Source organism: Danio rerio, chromosome 18 (assembly GCF_049306965.1).
Source record: "Danio rerio strain Tuebingen ecotype United States chromosome 18, GRCz12tu, whole genome shotgun sequence".
Taxonomy (NCBI): domain Eukaryota; kingdom Metazoa; phylum Chordata; class Actinopteri; order Cypriniformes; family Danionidae; genus Danio; species Danio rerio.
Genome location: NC_133193.1, coordinates 32,007,501 through 32,028,651, shown reverse-complemented (window position 1 = coordinate 32,028,651; position 21,151 = coordinate 32,007,501). Strand labels below are relative to the sequence as shown.

Here is a 21,151-nt window from a genome sequence, read left to right as displayed (position 1 = left end):
AGTTTTAAATGTTGACAATTTAATTTAGAGAGATTTAGGAAACGTATTAAAAAGTCTTAAATGCTTTTCTACAAGATATTCATTTTTGTATCATGTTTGATTCTACAATGTATAGCAGTATGCTAAAGTTTGCCTGATTTTATCTGAATATTAAAATCCTGCTAGATTTGACATCGCACTGCTTTGTTTACTGCTGTAACAAAGACAACAATGTTATTCCTGCAGTTCTGTAGACGCCATCTTGTGTATTAGCATTTTTATTCAGTATATGAATAATGTTTTTGTTTAGTTTCTTACAACCAGTATTTAGTAAATATACTGTACATTAAAATGTTAACAAAGTTACCGGGTAAAACCCTTCTTAACATTTATGGACAGAGTCTTAAAAGTCTGATTTCTGTATATACCCTGATTTAGATCCAATATACCATTTCAATGTGGTCATGTTATTGGCCTATGAAAATTTCCTGTTTTTTGTCAAACCATTTAAAAACTGTAATAAGAGGCAATTCAATCATAAGTTACCGTTAAAACAGCTGTCGTAAAATTATTTATCAATATCTGGAACTTTTTTGGACTCTTGTCAAATGTAAAACTATTAGTTGCTGAGCATGGTTGCTAAATCTACATTTATGACTATATTTTTCAAAGATGCATTATTTGGTGTTTTTTGCCGAGATAGGTCGCTTTTTAAACAGGAAGCAAAGTTGGAGAAAAAAAGGGTGGGCTTGATTGGGAAAGGTTCATAAGCCAGAACTCGAACATGTCAAAAGGGCAACTGCATTATGTCAGTAAGTCTATTAGCAATGACAGTTATGATTATATAAGCGGAGTCGCTAAAACCTTATTCAAAATATATTTACTTGTATTTTCTAAAACAGAACTAATCTTGTGCACCATTTTGTGCCAAGCAACCTGTATTGGCACATCTGTTACATTTCAATAATGCTACATTTTATCAAGAAAAATGGCTTGACAAACAGAAACCCGACAGTAAGTAACGTGACTGAATACCTGCACTCTGATACATTCATCTAAGAAAACAATGGATAGCAGTGGATTATAACAAAAATGAATGTTAGCTAGTTTTTATCCTGACTACATTTTATTCGTGCCTTTTCTGTCAACAATAATTCACTGTTCATTCATTACATCAGTTGTTCCTAACCCCCTGCCCAGCACATTCTGTATGTTTCCTTACTTAACACACCTCACATCAGATCATCAGCTTGTTAACAGAGAGATCCATAAACTGATGCCTGTGTGTTAAGGAAAAGAGACATAAGCTGTATCCCAAATGGCACACTATACATTATGCACCTACACACTCAGCAGCATAGTATATGTATGAAGTGTCGACCCAAATAGAACAGTTTTTTTTCTAAGCGGAAATTCAAACCGTTTCCCAGATGACGTTTGACAGTTGCCAAATTTGTGAAATAAATAAACAAAATCCGAAATAATATCTGCCATGAGTATAATTGCATTCACCATTGGGAGGTGGTATAATAACTCTCGTAGGAGAATACTGCTTTCAAAATCCAAAATAAATAAAGTTATCCAACATCAGGGACCAAAAGCTTCACGAGAACCATGAGCAAAGCAGCGGCCGTTAACTGCGTGAAGTGTCCAACATTCCATATTTCATTTTAACAGTTGAATAAGAGCATTATCCGGGTATTTAAAGTGCACTTATTCTTTTTAGAGTTTTCAGTGTGTACTTACACTATTTATACAAAAAAATGGCAAAGAATAGTGCATAAGCATGCGATTTGGGACGCACCTATACAAAATATGCAAGGCAGAGTGTACTGAGGACTGGAATTGTGAACCACTAATGAGCTCACACATTCATAGTTTTCAGTCACACTACTAGAGCAGAGGAACGGTTTGTTTGTCAGGCTATAAACAAAAACAACAATTTTCCACCTTTATATCCACTGATGAAATTAACACGGCTTCAGGCAGTTTGTATAATTTCCAGTTTAAGTTAGAAAAATATTGATATATGTATGCAAGCAATAAGAATCGGAGCTGTTGACTACCTTTACTCTTCTGCAGTGCTTTTTGTGTGGACTGCAGTACAGATTCATGGAACTGCTGGGCAAACTCCTCAGCAATGAAGTTCTCCCAGGGTTTAGTCTTTCCGTTGACACTGACAGAACTTTCTTTAGCAAATGGGGGCTGTCGGAGACTATTCAGCAGACTGGAGCTCTTGCCCGGGAGGCTGTCATTGGCTCGACATTTGTCAGGTAATGCAGGAGGCAAGGAAGAGTCTTTAGGTTTCGGGGGGTCTGAGAGAGGTCTGTGCTGATCTGAGATGGAGAGAGGGTCTGCTGAAGGCTGTGGAATAGACACAGACGGCGATGGACTGAGCGGCCATCCATTCAGCAGTTCTTCAGACTGGACTGGAGACTGAGATGACTGGTCTGCAAAAAACAATTTTAATGACAGGTTCAGTATGTGTCATGACAATTAGCTGAGAAAGCAAAACATGTGTTACCATCAGCTACTAAGTCAAGCCACCTTCATTTCTATAGCACTCTATACAATATAGATTGTACAAGGATAAAAAAGGTAAGGATATGACAATATTTCATTTTTGTAGAACATATTCAATATATCAGGCAAGAAGCAGAATAGTGGTAGAATGCTGGTGTAGTTCTAGTAAGTTAGTAAGTTGCCAAGCATTGTATTACTTAAGATAAACCAGAAAGTGTGCTGAAAACACAAGTCACTGGAGGGACAAACAAATGTACATGCATTCACATGATGAAGAGCAATGCAAACTAACCTGAGCTATGGGCTGCAGGACTTCTGCAAAGCGGGTGAGGGTTGTGTCTGATGGTGTCTAGAGTCACACTCTTCTGTTTTATGGCCTGCAACAACTCCTCAACCCTCTCGTTATCTAAAACAAAGTAAAAGAACAAGACATTAGCGGTAGTTTTGGTTGTGTGCTGTCGACATCTCCAAAGACTGATTTATGCTTCTGCGTCAAACGCACAGCCTTCGCCCTCACCATGACTGACACTGAAGCACACCTTTCAAAAAATTTAACTACATGTCACAACGACGTGCAGCAAAAGCTCTGTGATTGGTCGGCTTGGTAGCACTGATGAGTGTGGGCAGTTTAGCATGTGTTTACAAGTGTAGAGTCCTGTGAAGAAGCTCCAGGCAGAAAGTTCTGTTTTGTGTTTACCTTATGATTAAATTTGTTGCATGTCTACCGGTTCCCGTCTCAGAATGAGCGAGTTTTAGCTACTTGTACATTAAGGTAGCAAACGGCACACAGAAGTATAAATGCACAGCAACGTGCAAGGCATGCCACATGGGTCATATCGATCACTCGACGTAGAAGTAAAAACCAGCCTTAAGTCGACCGAAATGCTGCTTTCGCACAGTCCACATGAGGCTTGAACCATCCATTGCTGTTCCTACCTTAAATTGTATTATATGACTATGAAGTAAACTGTAGAGTGCCACCAGGGGGAAAAAAATACATACAAAGCATTATGAACAGGGATGTCCTGATCTGATCACATGATCGGAAATTGGGCCTGATCACGCAGTTTCAGACTAAATGGCAGCAAAATAGAACACGGAAGCAGTTTAAAGCGGAAAGCCAAGTACGTCTGCGGTCCGGAGCTATTATAAAGTTGATGATGACAACATTGCCATGGCAAACTGTGAGATATGTAAACCTGGGATTACCTGCCGGGTATTTTGAGTTGAGGTGCTCTTTGTTTTTATATTAGATTTTTTTTTATTTACTATCGCAGTAAAGTCTAAAAGTGAAGAATTTATGTTATCAATAACTTGATTGTTCAAGCTACCTCACATAAGTGCTTTGTTTGTTAACAGAGTTGTTCAATGTTAAAATAAAGTGAACTAAATAAAAAAAAGGAACATCCTGGATCTGTTTCTTTGATCTTCTTAATCTTTTTTTTTATGCATTATAGTATCGAATTGGGTTTCTGTATTGGTAGATAATCAAAATCAAATGGCTCTGACTTGGACTCAAGGGCAAAAAAATCTAAGCAAGACATCCCTAATTATGAACATATTACACACTATGAGTACCTCTTCTCTGCTGCTGTGTGATGTGGTTGAGGCTGAAGATGGTGAGGAAACGTTTCTTGTCTTCTAGCTCTGGGCTGTTGTTCATGTCCTCTGGAGTGAAACGGGTTAGTAGGGGTGTAGGAGTGGGCCGCTTGTTCTGCACAGTTGGTGGGGAGGGACTCCTCTCTCTTAGCATGCGCCTCCTTTTTTTCCTTTTCACCTCCATCATCTCCTCTCGATGGGCCAGGGTAGTCAGGTCAAACATCTCTAAAAACTCCACTTTCTGTAAGAAGATAGAGGTGTTTTGATTAATAAATAGATGTATGGATATGGGAGGGGGTGATGGTATAATACGTTATTTAAAAATCTAAACAAAGAACCAATTCTTGCCAGTAGTATTCTGATAGTCATGTGTTACCTCTGTGGAATCATCCAGCTTGAGCGGTGGTTGTTCAGAAACCCTCCGGAGATGAGCTCGCACCTCTTCCTCATCACTCTCATCATAGGAGTCGTCCAGCTCATAGTAATAACCTAATCAAAATATTGTGGATCACTCTTCAACTCTTAAAAAAGAACTTCAAAGGACTTAAGCTTTACTCACAGGAAAACACCACGATTAAAGCCCGAATATTGTACTCAATAATAATGTAATATACAAATAATGTAGTGTCGGCGCAATGCAAAACTTGTGCAGTACAGTATAGTAGAGTGTTCACATACTAATAAAACTGAACTGAATTAACTTTCGGGTTAATCTGCAGATGGGACTATATTTATTGGCTAATCATATAACTGAAAGAACTGTGTGCAATACCACAGGTTTTAGTATAGAGCAATATACTATCCATGTCAATTGTCTCTGTTAGGGCTGGACCGATAAACAACATTATATCAAATCGCACTAGAATTAATGTAAACAACAATAAGCTCTAGACATTTTTACTTTACATTAATCTAAGAGCCAATCACACAGCAGGAATGAGCAACAATGGGAATCTAAAAGTGTGTTGATATTAGAGATTTATCTAAAATAATCAAAATTTATCAGCCGAAAGTATGGTAGGTCATTTAATGGACCCTCTAATTTTTGTGGCTTCAGTCATTAGCTGTTTCCATGCAAAATTGCGAATTAACTTCATGCAAAAAACTGGATTATCGCATAAAAGATGTGCGAATAAAGAAGTGTTTCCATCTAATAAGTCAAAGCGAACAAAATCATCAGTTCCTAATTATCTGGCCCCAAAAATCAACAGTAAAACGGGATTAGATGCGGTTGGAAAAGCTGGGTGAATCTTTTCTTCATTTAATAAATTACACAGAAGGCAATCCTGATACACGGTGAACGCAGAGTACAAACACTTCTTAATAATATAATAACTCTTAATGGTTACGGCGTTTTAGAATGACCAAAACAACATTTCAGCTGTTTTAGAGTGTGCTCAGCCTGCTGGTTTATCCATTCACACACATTTTTATCATCACATGATCTCCTATAACAAAATCACATGACCTTTTTTTATTTGGGCATACTGAATTTTGTTCGGAAATAGTGTTTCCATCGTAGTTTATACTCTTCTTATTGAAAAAAACGTTTATCCTACTTAGTTATGCACATTCATTTTTTATGCGCATCTTGGTGTTTCTATCAACTGTTTTTAATGTGCATATCCAAAATGTGCATAAAAATAAGTGGATGGAAACGTAGCTATAGTTAGGGTACTCTTAAATCTGGAAGCATTAACAACTTATGTCGAAATATATATCGTTATCATTTAATATGGAAAATATTGATCAAGATTGCATTTTTGCCATATTGCCCAGTCCTAGTCTCTTTATCTCAACTGCTGACACTGAAATGTATGGCTCATCTGAAGTGCATCTCTTGCTCTCTAGATATCACTACCAGTTATTGAAGAAACACCATCTATTACCCACAACCAATAGTTTGTGGCAATGACATTTCCTGAGCTGTTTGAAGATTTTCAGCCTCTGATAACATACAAAGTTAACACCTCACTTTACCTTTCTCTCTGGCTTCCCTGCGTCTTCTCTCCTCTAGGTCCAGTTTGCTGACCGCTCGTCTATGCTGCTGCAGGAACTCGTCATAAACTAACGTTGTATCCGGCGCGAGACGTGAATGCCCCTGAAGGTTCTTTAAAGGTCCGCTGGACTTAAAGCCAGCGCTCAGCTCTCCGTAGGGTCCTGACAGACTCAACGGTGCCCTTTGCTGGTTTAGGAAGCTCTGGGTGGATTTTTCCAGCTCTGCTAGGAAAGTGTTTGGCTCAGAGAATCCACTTGGTCGAATAGGAGGGTATTTATCCAGACTGTCTCTCTTCCGGGATCCTTCTTCCAGCTTTTCAGAGTTGTAATGGCGTTCGTGTTTGGAGGGGGGCAGGGGAAGCCGGCTGATATCGTAATGACCCAGACTCGGAGGGTCATGCAAGGTGCGTCTAGAGTCAGTAGAGGTCTCGATGAGTGCTGCAGGGTTCCAGAGGGTGGTCGGTGGTGGGGGCGCATGGTCTTTGTGCTGATGTTTAGGGGAGATAAGAGGAGGTGGAGCTCCCAGGAGTGGATGAGAATCTCTGTCTCTGTCACGATCTCTGCTGCTTGGCTCATGATGGTTTGGTACAGGTCTAAAAGAAGAAACGCTTTATCAGTGCTGCACAATAATATTATCCAGTATTTTTTATCAATACATTACTATCCTAAAATGCAACTCACACACAACAGCACTTGAAAGTGACATTGAAGATTTGACAGTGTGAGCTGAGTACTTTTATTACTATCATTACAATTTTTTCTTATCTTTTAAAGGCTCCTATTTTACCTCTTTTTCAAGATTTAAGTAATTCTTTTGTGTCTCCAGAATGTGTCTGCAAAGGTACATCTCAAAACACCCATTAGATTATTTATTATAGCTTTCAGTATATTGAAATTTTCTGCTTTAAACACAATGTAGCTGTTTTCAAATGTGACAGGATACACGTTAATATACACCACTGTATAACAAACCTGGATTGAAGCATCTTCTTTTATAATTGTACTGACATCACTGTGGTGATCAAGTAAAGATAGTAAAATTGCTGTAATTCATTAAACATGCACTGTTTTAAAAAGGTTTCAAACCTGTTAAACTCGTTCTTGATTACATTTGATGATCATTGATGATCACAGAGAGCTAAACAGATCTTTTAATCCCAGTTGCTTTGCGCATGTCCTGTCTTGTTGATATGATTATACGCGTTACTATGGAGACATGTTAATATGCGGCTGTCAATCAATTTGGTGGGCAGGGAAACCTCACTCCTACATCACATTGCGGTGGGCCTTAAAATGGGAGGGGTTTGGATCTTAAGTTAACAGCAGGAAATAATAAAAAAAGAGACTTAATTTGTTTATATCACTCCAGTATGACTGTGGCCACGCTATATCTACACACAGTTGTGTTCAAACAGCTTACAAAAGAGATTTTCATCATAGGTGCCCTTTAAAACATCTCTATAATTTGATTACTGTACAAGTAAAAACCAAGCATGTATCACACTTATCTCCGGTGTAAAAAATGCCCTTACCTGTGTCCTTCTACATTCATGTCTGGAATTTCCCCCTGTCTGCCCAGGTCTAGGTGCTGCTCTAGGACCTGCTGTCGGAACTCTGACACTTGGTACTGCCTGTCCTCCTTCTCTTGCCGTAGCTTACGTTGCCGTGCCAACCAGCGCTCTTCCTCAGTACGCTGTAGCATTGTGGCCACCGTCAAGCTGGTGGGTCCTGCCCCTCCAGGGCCCAGATACAAACCATGAGCAGAGGAGAGACTGGGCACAGGATGGTGGGTGGAGTTCAGAGACTGGTGAATTCCAGGTTGGATGGGTTTAGGAGTTGTAAGAATGGACTCTTTGGTTTTTTCTGGGGAACACAAATATAGTGATAACGTTAGCTGCATAAACTGGAGGTACATGATTTTAAAATTCAATAAAATATGCCTGAGACCCAATCGTACTTCATCCTGTTGATTGTTGTGTTCAGGTTCACCGTAAAGGGAAATTCCCCCTTTAATTTTTGTGTCAATTGCAAACATCCATTAATGCTTATATTGGTTTACTTACAGTTACTTTACTGTATGTCTGCTATATTGTAACATAAAAATACAGCTACATTGAGCAAAAGCAGCACAGTGAATCTCACTAATATTGAGGATACCTAAAAAATGTGATCATTTTATCAATGATATTTGAAATGATTGTTATTGATATGTAAATTTGTTCAGGTCAGGACTCTAATCAAACGAGATTTTGAGGCAGATTGAATAATGCATGCCTGAGTTCTAAAAACTTTCTGCTTAGTGGCGAAACATAAAAGTTTGTCAGGTCACTACAAACACACCCTTCCACGGGAACTCTACATCTGGGCAATTTAACATCTGGGCCATGTCTTTAGATGACAATACCAAGTTTTGGTATTGATCTGATCAAATCCCTATGAGGAGTTCCTCAACGCCTGGAAATGGCAAAAACTGCAATTTTCGGAAGAGGAAGTTAAAAATATCCGACTTCCTCTTAGGTTATGGATTTTGCTCCAAGAGACTTTTTTTTTTGTAGATATTGGCATGTTTTATGTGTGTGCCAACTTTCGTACGTGTGTGTGAAATTTAGCTTGGGGGCCACTCCGTCAAATGTGCATAGGTGGTGTTGTCCGAAACCTATAAAAAAATTTCAATTTTGGCCAATTATAATGCGTGTACAAAGTTTCATGAGTTTTCGAGCATGTTTAGACCCTCAAAAATGCGATTCATTCTAGAAAAGAAAAATAATAAAAACAAATGGAGCAATTCCAATAGGACTTAAGTGGTTGGTCCGTAAATATAAAATATATTACATTTCAGACATTCACTTCCTTATTTTTGTATTTTTTTATTGTTGATGACCTACTTTCTTTTTAATATGGTCATCATCATTATTATTTTATAAATATATACATGTTCTCATCCAAAACATAGCCTAGTTCCTCAGTGGTGAAATACCATCTAATTACACCTAATAAGGTGGTAATAAGATTTCACCATGTGCTTAAACCACAGTATACAATTGCTAAAACTAATCAAATGAAAGACGTGCTACATTCACACAAGCATTCATACAGATTTTTGTAGCTTGGCACATCTGAACCAATGTTCATACCAGGTCTGTTGCTAGTGATTCTGTCAGGTTTGGCTCTGTCGTCTGGTGCTCCTCTCAGCCCGTGAAGCTCAGTCAGATAATGGCTCTCCGCAGCTTTCTCTCGTGCTGCCCTCTCCTTCTGTCGCTCCATCTCCCTCTCACGCTCTCTCTCTTTCTCCCTCTCTCGTTCCCTCTCTCTCTCCCTCTCACGCTCAAGCTCCTTCTCTCGCTCCCTTTCTCGTTCACGCTCCTTTTCTCGTTCGGCTTCTCGTTCTCTCTCTTTCTCTCGCTCTCGCTCCCGTTCTCTTTCTCTCTGTCGCAGCTCATCCTCCATCTGGAGTCTGTGGAGACACACACACACAGACAAGCTCAAACCACAGAAACATATTGCACATATGTGTGTTTTTTTGCGAATGTTGTGCTTTCATTTTTCACAATTTTAAACTTGATGTTTCATAAATGCTGACTAGTGGATCTGCACTAATAAAGGTTAAGAAGTAGCTACTTAGCATTACAGCTATGCTGCTCGAAAATTAGCTTGTGGAGAAAACACTTCTGAAAAATGTAATTATTTAATAAATGTGAAAAAAATATTCATATTATTACATTTAGTTAGATACTGATGTGACGACAAGAGGTGTTAATACATTTACAGATTTCTGTTAGCATAATTCCGGATGGTTGTGCGTACCGTTCGGACAAGCGCTCAGATTGTAGGCTGGACAGCGAGGGGTGGCTTAGGTCTCCAGGGTAACGCACTCCAGGCAGGTGCATGTGTACTGCAGAGGGGTGTAGAGGAGGTAAAGCACCTCCTGCAGGCAGTTGATAGAATGGCGACCTCAGCGCTGACAGACAGAATGGATCGTCCATTCTAAGAGAGACATAAATATACTTTATACACACTTACAATTAGCAGATCCTCTTTGAAACACTTTTAATAAAAAGATTATTATGTGACTTATCAAAAAATTATTATAATTTAATACATTTAAAAGTACAATAATACATTAATAATAAACCATTAAAATATTTTAGATTTTATTTCTTAGCTAAATATTTTAAATATTGTGTAAAAACAAGCAAGCTCTACTTATCTCCATATACTTTTTTTCCCAACATAAACTTTCTTTAAAATAAAAAAATTTAACAAATGTTTTAAAAAGTATAATAAACTAAATCTATGGACAACAATCTGACCAGGTCGGTGTCCTCAGCAGTAAATACATGGAAAACTTTTAAACAAATGTTATTGTAGGAAAAATAATTAAACCATTATGATAAATAGAGTTAAAAATTACCTTTTTAAATAAAAAGTTTCACTGGGATAGATTGTTGGTGATTGTATGGGTTTTGGCCAGATTGGGTAGCAATACATAAACAAAGGAATATTTAAAGCTGTTTTAAAAATATTTAAGACCTACAACACAGTATTTTAGTAAAGTTAAGACCTTTTTAAGGCCTAAAGATTTAAGTTTGAGATTAAAGACATTTTAAGACCCTGCAGGAACTCTGTAGATGGGCACTGACGAGTCATCTTGATTAAAAAATGTATCAAAAGAGACACATTGTAAACATTTCTGCTCACACTGAACTGACCTGCTTAAAAAAAATCTGCAGTGAATTTAAGGTCTTTCTGAAGACATACGCAATTACAATCTTTTTTAAATATCAAATTTGTTTCACACTGAATGTGAACAATCTGGTGCATTGCAACTAAAAATCATTATAAATCCATTATACTCAGAGATTTTATCTACTCTAAACAACAAATCCTTGACAGTAAACTGACACCTATTCTATTTCTAACATACATCCAAGTGTCCAAGTTATTTCTGAAATGAAGCAGAAATAGATTTGCAATAGTCACTTTGCTTTAAGCTTCCAGCCAACGTTAGAGGATGCAACACAACATGTTTATCCACAACTCAGCACTGCACAATGTCATATAATCCATAGAGGCATGTGTATCAGTTTGTTGCTCGAGTTATTGTTTGTTTGGTTTGTTTTTGGCTTGTTGCATTTACTCCTACAAAAAGCATGAATTGGAAGGTGGGAGGACTAGGGAAGAAGTTTAAGATCTATAACTTACAAAATGTTTTTGAATTTAATGCAGTGACCCCATTAGATGTAATATAGTAATGTGGCAAATGTAATTATCACCTGTATGCCAGACAGAAAACATCGCTCATAAATTTTTTTCAAACAATGTGGCTTTTACAAAACATTGCTTTGTATTTCTGAGCATCTAGCAATACCTAGCAAGCCCTAAAGTAGTGGTGTAAAGGATCATAAATCTCACGATTCGGATCACAGTACGGTTTTTGAGTCACGGATCAAATCATTTTTCGCATCAGCAAAAAAAGGAGACAAATATAATTTGCTTTTCTTTTATACAAAAAGCATTGGTCTAAACAAAAATAATCTAGAACCTGTCATTTAAAAAAAAATGTAATCAAGAAAGAACCAGCTGAAAAAATTTCTTTGCTACTGTTGCTGATAATGCTAAATTTAGAAATCTAACATCTTGTACAACATATCATGTTTATTTTCAATTAATGATTAAACAGTTCACACATAAAACTTCATGTTTCATTATAGATGTATTATTTTTTTATTTTATACTGTTATTCCAGCACTTCTGTGTTATTTAATTGTTTGTAACTAACTGAAAAAGTGTAAAAACTGAATCTCTCAATCAAACGCAGATTTGAATGCAGAGCTTAAAAGGATTAATGAACATATGCAAATCATTATCATTTATTTATCATTCATGATGCGTGGGTTTGAATTGAGATCCTGATCTTTTAATGTTTAATTGTGCAGCTTAAACTGAAAGCATTAATGCACGCTAAACAAACAGTCACAGAAAACACCTTTAATTAATAGCCTAAGAAAGCATTTAGGTAGGTACCACTGCAACCTTTTCCGACATCATTATATTTTACAGGAAAGCCCAAATGGCTTTCATACACATGATTTGAATGACAAGGGAGGCAACCTCCCTGCAATTGTTATAAATGTTGGAATAACCTACAAGTTCAAAAAAAGTTAATAATATGACAAGTGGTCGATTGAGAAACAATTTTAGGGAAACGTGGCATTCATTAGTTGTCATAAATAAGTAGGCTATATAATAAAGTCTGCAAGCCAAAAACAGAACAATATCCCTTATCATGACAAGCTAATGTCTGTAGGTGTTTAATTGTATTAGTGGTTTTGTGTTTGTGTACCTGTAGTGAGAGAAGGAGGGATGAGGCAGATATCCAGGGTGGTAGTAGGCAGCAGCAGCTGCAGCAGTGGCAGGATCAAGCCCCAGTGGCAAGGAGGGCATACGGAGCTCCTCAGCAGTGGCATAAGGACGAAACCCTCTCAAATATTCCTCAGGAACACTGGCCGTGGGCACTGCATGGGGCATCTGACGGGGCAGGCTACAAGTGAAACACAAGACGAGAATTAAAAACAATGAGACAATAAAAAAAAGAGGATGTTCATGAAATTGCATTGGAGACTTTTAAGGTTTCTCCACACCCAATGCCAATTTTAGCTTGAACAAGACTAGCAATGATATTTGATCATCTGATGCAATGGCATTAATAACCTGTAAGTGAGACTTCAGTGAACAAACACTTTTCGAGACTACACTGCAAAATCTTTTGACCATGTTACAAAAGATTGGTTTTATTACTCAAAGTGGAACGCTATAGTTCTCTTAACCATAATGAATAAATAGCTCAAGTGCTTTTCACTTTCACTTGTTTTTATTTGTCTGTGTATTTTAGTGATGATGACAATTGAAGTAAGAATACAGGAGCACTCTTGAAAAGAGAAGAGGTCAGTAATACTCACTTAAGTGGTTGAAAGCGTGAGTCTTGCATCACAGATGCAGGCGTCAAGCCAAATGGGTAAGGGTTTCCAATTAGGTGTGCTGGGACAGTGGGACCCCCCTTCTCTTGGGCAGAAGCAGCTTCTGAACTTAACCTGTCCCGACTGACTCCATGTGGAACTGATTCAACCTAGACAAGTAAGAAATTATATTTGAGAAAGGTTCTATAATACCCTTTTCAATACAAATAGGACACACATAAGAATGAATGAATGACACACATAAGCTGCCCCAACAACAGCAAATCCTAGAATCTACCGAGCTTCCCAAACAGTGTATAAAGCAGGGGTCTCAAACTGCCGGGTTTCCAATTAGGTGTGCTGGGTCATTTGAGGTCCTCCCTCCGGCCCGCAACTGACATCAAAAAATATATATATTTTTGAATCACAATCACTGTTGTGCAGCCACATATAGCCACTTTGTAGTTTTCAAGGTAAATATTCAAATAATTTGATTATTATCACTTTTAAAACACCTGTGTTTTGTTGTACAAACACATCTACGTTGCTTATGGTGTTATTAAGATCATTTTGCAAATATTTGATTTAAATGGTCTCATTGACAAGATATTTCTCATATGCATATTAAGATTTGTATAAAAATATGCATTAGTAAAGTTTTACTGCTGGCTAAATAAAACATCTTAAAGTAAATGTGAATATATACATATTTCCTCTTCTTTGTTGCAGGTTTACAAAAAAGAAAGCTATTGAGAAGAACAATTACCAGTAAAGTCACCAAAGTTACCCAGCCTTCTTTCTGCTATCTTACGCTATCTGTAAAACTTTTGGTTAAGTAACAATTGATTGAGACATAATTATAATTATTATGCCTATTATTAAATTGTAATATTTTTCATAGCAATTCAAACTACCCCTTCAATATGCACAAAAACACACAAAAAGGAGCTTTGACTGCATATACTCTGGGGAAGAATGTCTAAGTGCATCAATTACGTCAGGTTTCCACTTTTTTTTTGTGCTTGAATGTTAAAATGGCCCTCCTATGAATTGTCAGCCACTGATATGGCCCCACACCAGTTTGAGTTCGAGACCCCTGGTGCAAAGCCTTGTTTATGTTTATGATCACAAACTTCCACAGATGGTGCTCTAGTTCCATTTATACTTTGACTCTCTGGTCAGATGCTGAAGATAGATTAAAACAGCTGTTTTATTTCTTAATTGTACTGTTTTACAGCTCTACAATAAAACAACTCGTTAAAAATGATTCCAAAACACATCAACGCTGTGATTTTAAGGCAAATTTAAAATATCCATTTCATCAACTACTAATACTTTCCTTCTTAGACTTTACAGACCTGAAACTTGCCTATAGCACTTATTCATTGTTGCTCTTAGTTGTGTAAATTGCTTCCTTGTCCTCATTTGTAAGTCGCTTTGGATAAAAGCGTCTGCTAAATGACTAAATGTAAATGTAAATGTAAATCTGGGGTTATGTTTATTGAGAAAATGAATGACATGTCATGTACACATTTCTAATCTCAGTCTTTTAGCTTTTTCTATTTCATTCATAAATATTTAACGACAGGATGCAACATCTAGTAAGACACCCCTACAAATGTTGTGACTTTCTTTTTCCTATGCCTCTTTTTGTTAAACACTTTAACAACTATGGAACCTCAAACGTGCCCGCCATGGGCCCCCCTGATCCATGTTATCCTCTATTAACGCCCCTGTGAGCTCTGTAGAGTGGAGGAGGCTCCAATGTGCAGCCGGCCAGAACAAATATTGCTTCAAATATGACAAAAGAAATCTAAATCACAGATTAGACAGGAAAACTGGTGATGGACGTCTAACTGTCCCCACCTAGATCCATTTATCGAGCGGAGAAAAGGCTGGCAGAGAAGGCAAATACTTCGCCATTAGCCGTGCTGCTTTTTCTTTATTTGTGGCATGGCTAATGACATTTAACTGCAGTGTACAGAGGTTACTGAAATCCATAAAGCACCATTAACAGAGTCTGGAGGACATTTCTGCGCCTCTCAGTTAACACTGATGTAAATCAAACAGACAAGGCCAATACTGTATACATCTTCCACGTGATTCTTCTTACAGTTAGAGAATACAGGGTGTTCGTTTAAGCAATAAACTATGAAGAGTTAGCAGTTAGTCTATTTACGGTACAGTAAAACCTTCAGTGGCATATTGCTTTTATTAACAAATTATATAATAATTGATATGATAAAATATACAATAGAAATAGAAATAATCACATATGTTGGGCATTATCCCTACATAATGAAAAGGGCCGAGTTTTCAACTGAACTAAAATATATTTGCCATCATCATCGAGACGGTAGATACTGTATAAGCTACGTTACATAAAAAAAATATTATAGTAAATACTATAGCATTTGGAAGCATACTATAGGTAATTACTGGAAATAAACTATGGTAGTAAATACATTGTTGCTGTGGTACGACATAACTGAAGTAATAAACAAATTATTTAATAGGCTTTAATACTTTTAGGTTTTCTTCGCTATAACTATATATCACAATGCACCAGTTCACTCTAACATTACAGTATTTATTAAAGTTGATCAGTTTACTATGCTACAGTATTCTGCAGCATTTATTAACAAAGAACTGTACACATTATACAATTTACTACGTGGTTTATAATACATTACCATAGTTTTTACAACATGTGGATATCTTCCAGACATCAAGAAATAACAGATGAAAGCATACAAAAGTGTGGACACATAGTCTACATTATTATTTATTTTTGTAAGGGGGAGAAAAAAAAGAGCTCCACAATAATTAATAATAATAATAAGTCTAGTTTTCTAATAATAATAAGTCTAGTTTTCTGATTTCCACAGTTTTAGAATGACACTCTAAGCAATGAACCACCAACTTATCCAGCACATGTTCTACGCAGTGGATGTCCTTCATCTGCAACCCATCACTGGGAAACATCCATACACACTCGTTCACACTCTACTCTGCGGACAATTTAGCCTACCCAATTTATCTACAGCGCATGTCTTTGGACTTGTGGGGGAAAACCAGAGCACCCAGAGAAAACCCAGCCAGCACGGGGAGAACATGCAAACTCCACACAGAAACGCCAACTGACCCAGCTGAGGCTCAAATCAACAACCTTCTTGCTGCGAGGTGAACTTGCTACCTACTGCGCCACCCACTTCTTGGCAATAATCATTCCATAAATGATGGTGTTTTGTATGGACACATTATAATCCAGCAGAAAACGAGAAAACCAAAATATAGAAATGTCTGGGTGAGGTGTAACGGTAAAACCATTCATATCAGAAAACTATTTAAATATGTCACACCAGAAATCATAAAGTTTTAGACATGTCCAAAAGAGGTGGGTCAGGGAGACTTCAGCAGACTTACACATGTAGGGGAAATGGTAGGAAAAATTTGGTGTAACTTAGATTTTGTGTAGTGCAGTCTACACATTACTTTAAATTGAATTAAATGATGCCTGGAATTAATAGAATCAAACTCTATCGAGGCTTTCCTCCCATGTTCCCAAAATCTTTTGGAAGTCTATAAAAGCTGTTCTGCATTTCTTATTATGGCAGATTTAATTTATAAACAACAGAAAACAAACATTTTGATGTTCTGATAGCGATTCAATAAAAACAACCTATAGGTGATTTCTAAATAAATTTAGAAATCACAAGATTAGATATCTAAATTAATTAATGCTAAAAGAATACATTTTAAGATTATGAAATCTGATATTTTAATTGACTAAAGTATCAAATGACGGTTCTAGATAGGTAAAAACAAAACAAAACAAAACAAAACAAAAACAAAGCATCTATAATAATATATAGTAAATGGTAACTATCACGCCCTCTTTTGGTCACTGACCAAATTACACACACGTTCTGTGTGTTTAGTTTTACAAGCCACACAGCTGTGGCAAAATATCTGACTAGCAGGTGAAAACAAAAATTCCAATAAATACATTCTTCACATATTGTACTGTTTTCTTTGAGAAGTATGATTCAAGTTAATTTGCAGTCATTGTAATTCGATCATTTCTTTGTAAAGCAACACAAGTCTAAAGCCTGTCTTGTTTTCTAGAGCTACATAAATGTCTCTGTTTGCGCGTGTGTGTGTGTGTGTGTGTGTGTATGTGTACAAGCCGACAGGTGTGCGGTGGGGCTTATGCACATTAAAAATGAAAGAGGAGTGTGTTGTGATGGAGCCTGGGGCCGCCTGATGTCTGGCCCCTCTGTCTCTCTGTCTCTGTAGCTTTTGTCTTGCAAGCAGTCAGGCAGCAAGAGACGCCACCTCAGCCGGGTGAGGACCCGATGCGACACATCACCCTAAAACTCATCCTATGCATGACATGTATTGAGAAAAATCATATTAAAGTGACTGAACGAAGAGTGGGTTTGTGTGTCAGTATTGCTTCTTTGGATCCTCATGTAAGCAGAGGGTCAGGGGTCAGGGCAGTGGGGGAAATCTATAGAGCCTCAGTTTATGGGATTAATCCCCCAAGCCTCTCCCCCCCCCCACACACTCACTTAGCAATAATATGAGCTGAGCAGCAGACAGAGTGCTCTTTGTTTAATGTGTGTGTGTGTTTGTGTATGAGCGATGGCCTGGTCACCCCTGCCCTTCACAGTGAACTATACTGACCTAGAATCATTGAGTATGTGCCGTCAAAGCCCTCCTGTCATAAATAGTGATGTCAGAGGTGTTCTACCACGACCTCAGCTGAAACAATACACAAACGGGTCTGATCGGAGTCCAGAGCTAGAGCAGAATCCCTCTTTTGTCTCTCGCTCGCGATCACAAATCTCCCAGCTAATCGCTAGCTCCGTTTCAATGGAAAAGAGAGCCAGGTTTTTCAGGGTGAGCAAAACAGTGGACAGAGGTAGCAGATAAGCAGGATTAGAGGAAGACTGGTAATCCATAATCAAAGCGAGTGCGCACACACACTTACAGGAAAGATCTGTACTTGACTGCAGGCGTCTAAAGGGGGTGAGGACACAGATGTTTAGTGCTGTTACAGGGCATTGTTTAGGACTTGGGGGCAGAGGGTGTTTGTGTGTGTGATGGGGGGGGGGGGCAGGTCCTGTTGTCGGCTTTATGTCACATGAACATATGGCACACACATTCTGACACACTGTGATTCACAAGCCAAATGAAACTCCATCACTGAGTGTGAGTGGAAAATGTACGTGATATACAAGCAAGTTTTAAGGTTTAAAATCAAACCAACACATCCTAGTGGCCAAAATTGATGCAGCATTTACATGGGCCCAAATAATGTTTGTAAATGGTGTAAAAGCCCAAAGTGAAAAAAAAAAAACAACAAAAAAAAAAACGCCTGTAACCATGTCATGTTCAAATTAGCACATCAGCTTGATCACTTAATTGAGCATTCATTTAAACTCTATATTTAAATCATTTAACTTCGCAACTAATAGTGTCCATGTAGAAATATCCAATATATACTTTGCTCCTTGAAATCTTAATTTATTTATTTATTGCCACATCAGCAACTTACAGCTATTTCATAGCAAAATGGATATACATAAAATATTACACATTAAAAATAAATTTGTATTACAATAAAAAGTTATATAACAAATACATAAAATAGAAATAAATAAAATCACACAAAAATATATTCAAAGTTAAATATGATTTTTCAGTTCAATTTTTGAGAAATAATTTAAGATTGTTCTGGGTGATACCTTTGTAAAAATGTCCATCAATGTATTCTCCTTATGAAAACTTTGTCTAATAGTATTTAAATGTATTTAAACATGCAAACCCCGCACAGAAAAGCCAAATTACCCAGCCGAGGCTCGAACCAGCGGCTTTCTTTTGTGAGGTGAACATGCTACTTACTGCACCACCATGCTGCCCTTCTTAAAATCTATCTATATAAATATGATATACAGGCCCACATGGAATCTGACTGCGCAGAAATGTGCAGATTTCTGCAGATTTTTAGCCGATCATTGAGTCTATGTATTTACTTGTATAAATGTGTGCAAATTTATATTTATTCAGTTTTTAAATAGTTTCACTACTATTATCGTGATATAATAATAGTAATATTAAAATGTTCAATTGATTTATTTACAATACAGTTTGTAAATTGATATTTTCTGCCTTTTAGTAGACATAGCATGAGAAACTTGCTTTGTTGACCAAATAAGTTGATCTAATTGAATTTGCATTGCGAACATGAAATAAAAGTTAAAAATGTATTTTTTTAATTTCATATATATATATATTTGTTATGATTCTCCTAAAATGATTCAGCATAAATCTACAGATTTTTATTTATTTATTTTTTTTTACAAAATTCTCTGCAGAAATAGCAAAAAATAAAATGCAAGAAATTTTGTCTGGCTCTAGCTATATACTTTGATTAGCTATATTCTATGCAAGAGAATGATGATGACCCTGGAGATTAACAACTTTCTGCCTGCTGTCTGAAAGGTAGACAGTAAAACTATGCTACATTTAGGATATTACCTTTAGCAACGTGGCTTATGTGCTTCATGAGAACTGAATTGAGAGAAATGTTGATGACGACTACATTTACATCAAAATAAAAAATTTTCACATTCTTCAAAATTAGCTTTGTTTGTCCAGCATTTGTTTTCATTGCATATTACCTTGTTTTGTCCTCTTTGCAGCATAATAATGTCATGTTCCACTGAAATAAACTGTGGGAGTTAATCTAGCATCATGAGAACTCTGTGGTGTACTTGTGAGTAAATGGAATCTCAATGGTCAAGTTAGGAAGCAGCCTCACAAGGTTTCGAAAAAGGGCGTTTATATTTGTGTGTGTGTTTTTAACTTTACCTCTCGTACAGACCGGCTTTCACTCCTCCACAGGCCGTTGACGGTTTTGGTGGGGGCTATGGTGACCACAGGTGGTGTACTGGGTACACTGTGACCCCCAGGAGGCACTATAACTGGACCCATGGGCCCTCGTTTGGGCGTACTGACTGGAGAGCTGTGGTTGGTGGCCGGTGATGAGACAGGAGACGACTCGCTGCTGATGGAAGATCCTGCTAAACAACAAAAAGAGGAGAGAAACAGACATTTAGTGATCAACTTCTTGTCATTCATATAATCATTATCTCTTTAAACTAGAGCTGCACGATATTGGAAAAATCTGATATTGCCATATTTATTACAGAAAAATTAAATATCACAAGATGTATACAGTTTTTTCACAAGAAGATAGTTTGAATATGGTAATGGTTTTCTGGCGAGTCTAACATTATTCCTGTACAGAAATGAAATAATCACAATGCAAAAAATGCTTTTCTTACTTGTCCATTTCATGCTTGTCTTGTTTCTTATCCAAATATCTAAACGTTTTTTGTAGTTCAAGTAAAAAATATTGTTTTGTTTTCACCTTCAAAAAAACTTCAAGTCAAAATGTGAAGTTTTTCCTTTAAAAAGCTAAATTTTCAGTCAATGAGGAAATTCACATAACTTTATTTGTGCTTTGAAAGTTGACTAGGAACTAGACAAAAATTAAGTAAGAAAAATGTTATTTATTTATTTTTATTTTTGCATAAATCATATAAATAATTACATTTCAATAAAATCTTTGTTACGCCTCCAAACATTATACTTTATGCCCAAACTCTCTCAAAATGCTCAGTCAATGGCCTTAAAACACATGCATATGATGAGCTTTCACTCTATTATGATTAAACTTAGCAGTGGCTCAACAAATTAGATGTGTTCTGTGGCTCCTGGTCAACTATAAATTAGACTCAACACTGCATATCTTGTGAAGTGACTATTGCCAATGCGCACATTGCGATATGGATGCTAAAACGATGAACTGTTCAACCCTACTTTAAACAAAGATCGCAGGTGTCAAACTCAGTTCCTAAAGGGCCGCAGTTCTGCACAGTTTAGTTCCAACCCTAATTAAACAAACCTGATCAAACTAATTGAGCCATTTAGGCTTGAAACCAACAGGTAAAGCCTCAGACACACTAGAGTTTGAGTTTGCGAAATTCTGTCTTAGAGGTGGGATTAAACAAGATGATTAGATA

At 37.1% G+C, this 21,151-nt stretch overlaps 1 protein-coding gene across 16 annotated transcripts in view; it reads right to left on the bottom strand.

The window, feature by feature from the left end:
* Nucleotides 1–21,151, bottom strand: part of gse1b (Gse1 coiled-coil protein b) — a 321,762-nt gene that overhangs the window by 5,257 nt on the left and 295,354 nt on the right. For 9 of the 16 annotated variants that reach the window (XR_012393752.1, XM_068214812.2, NM_001430859.1 and 6 more), the window contains 11 exons: nt 19,935–20,146; nt 13,059–13,225; nt 12,443–12,640; nt 9,904–10,083; nt 9,234–9,553; nt 7,632–7,962; nt 6,082–6,692; nt 4,478–4,590; nt 4,081–4,342; nt 2,795–2,908; nt 2,046–2,429 (listed from right to left, as the gene is read on the bottom strand). Coding sequence is in view for 14 of the 16 variants with exons in the window: in XM_068214812.2 (XP_068070913.1) it covers nt 2,046–2,429; nt 2,795–2,908; nt 4,081–4,342; nt 4,478–4,590; nt 6,082–6,692; nt 7,632–7,962; nt 9,234–9,553; nt 9,904–10,083; nt 12,443–12,640; nt 13,059–13,225; nt 19,935–20,146 (2,892 nt within the window). In the remaining 2 variants the exon portion in view is untranslated. The remainder of the gene's footprint in view (nt 1–2,045; nt 2,430–2,794; nt 2,909–4,080; nt 4,343–4,477; nt 4,591–6,081; nt 6,693–7,631; nt 7,963–9,233; nt 9,554–9,903; nt 10,084–12,442; nt 12,641–13,058; nt 13,226–19,934; nt 20,147–21,151) is intronic. The other 7 variants (XR_012393753.1, XM_009293638.5, XM_073929384.1 and 4 more) reach the window with 1 other exon arrangement.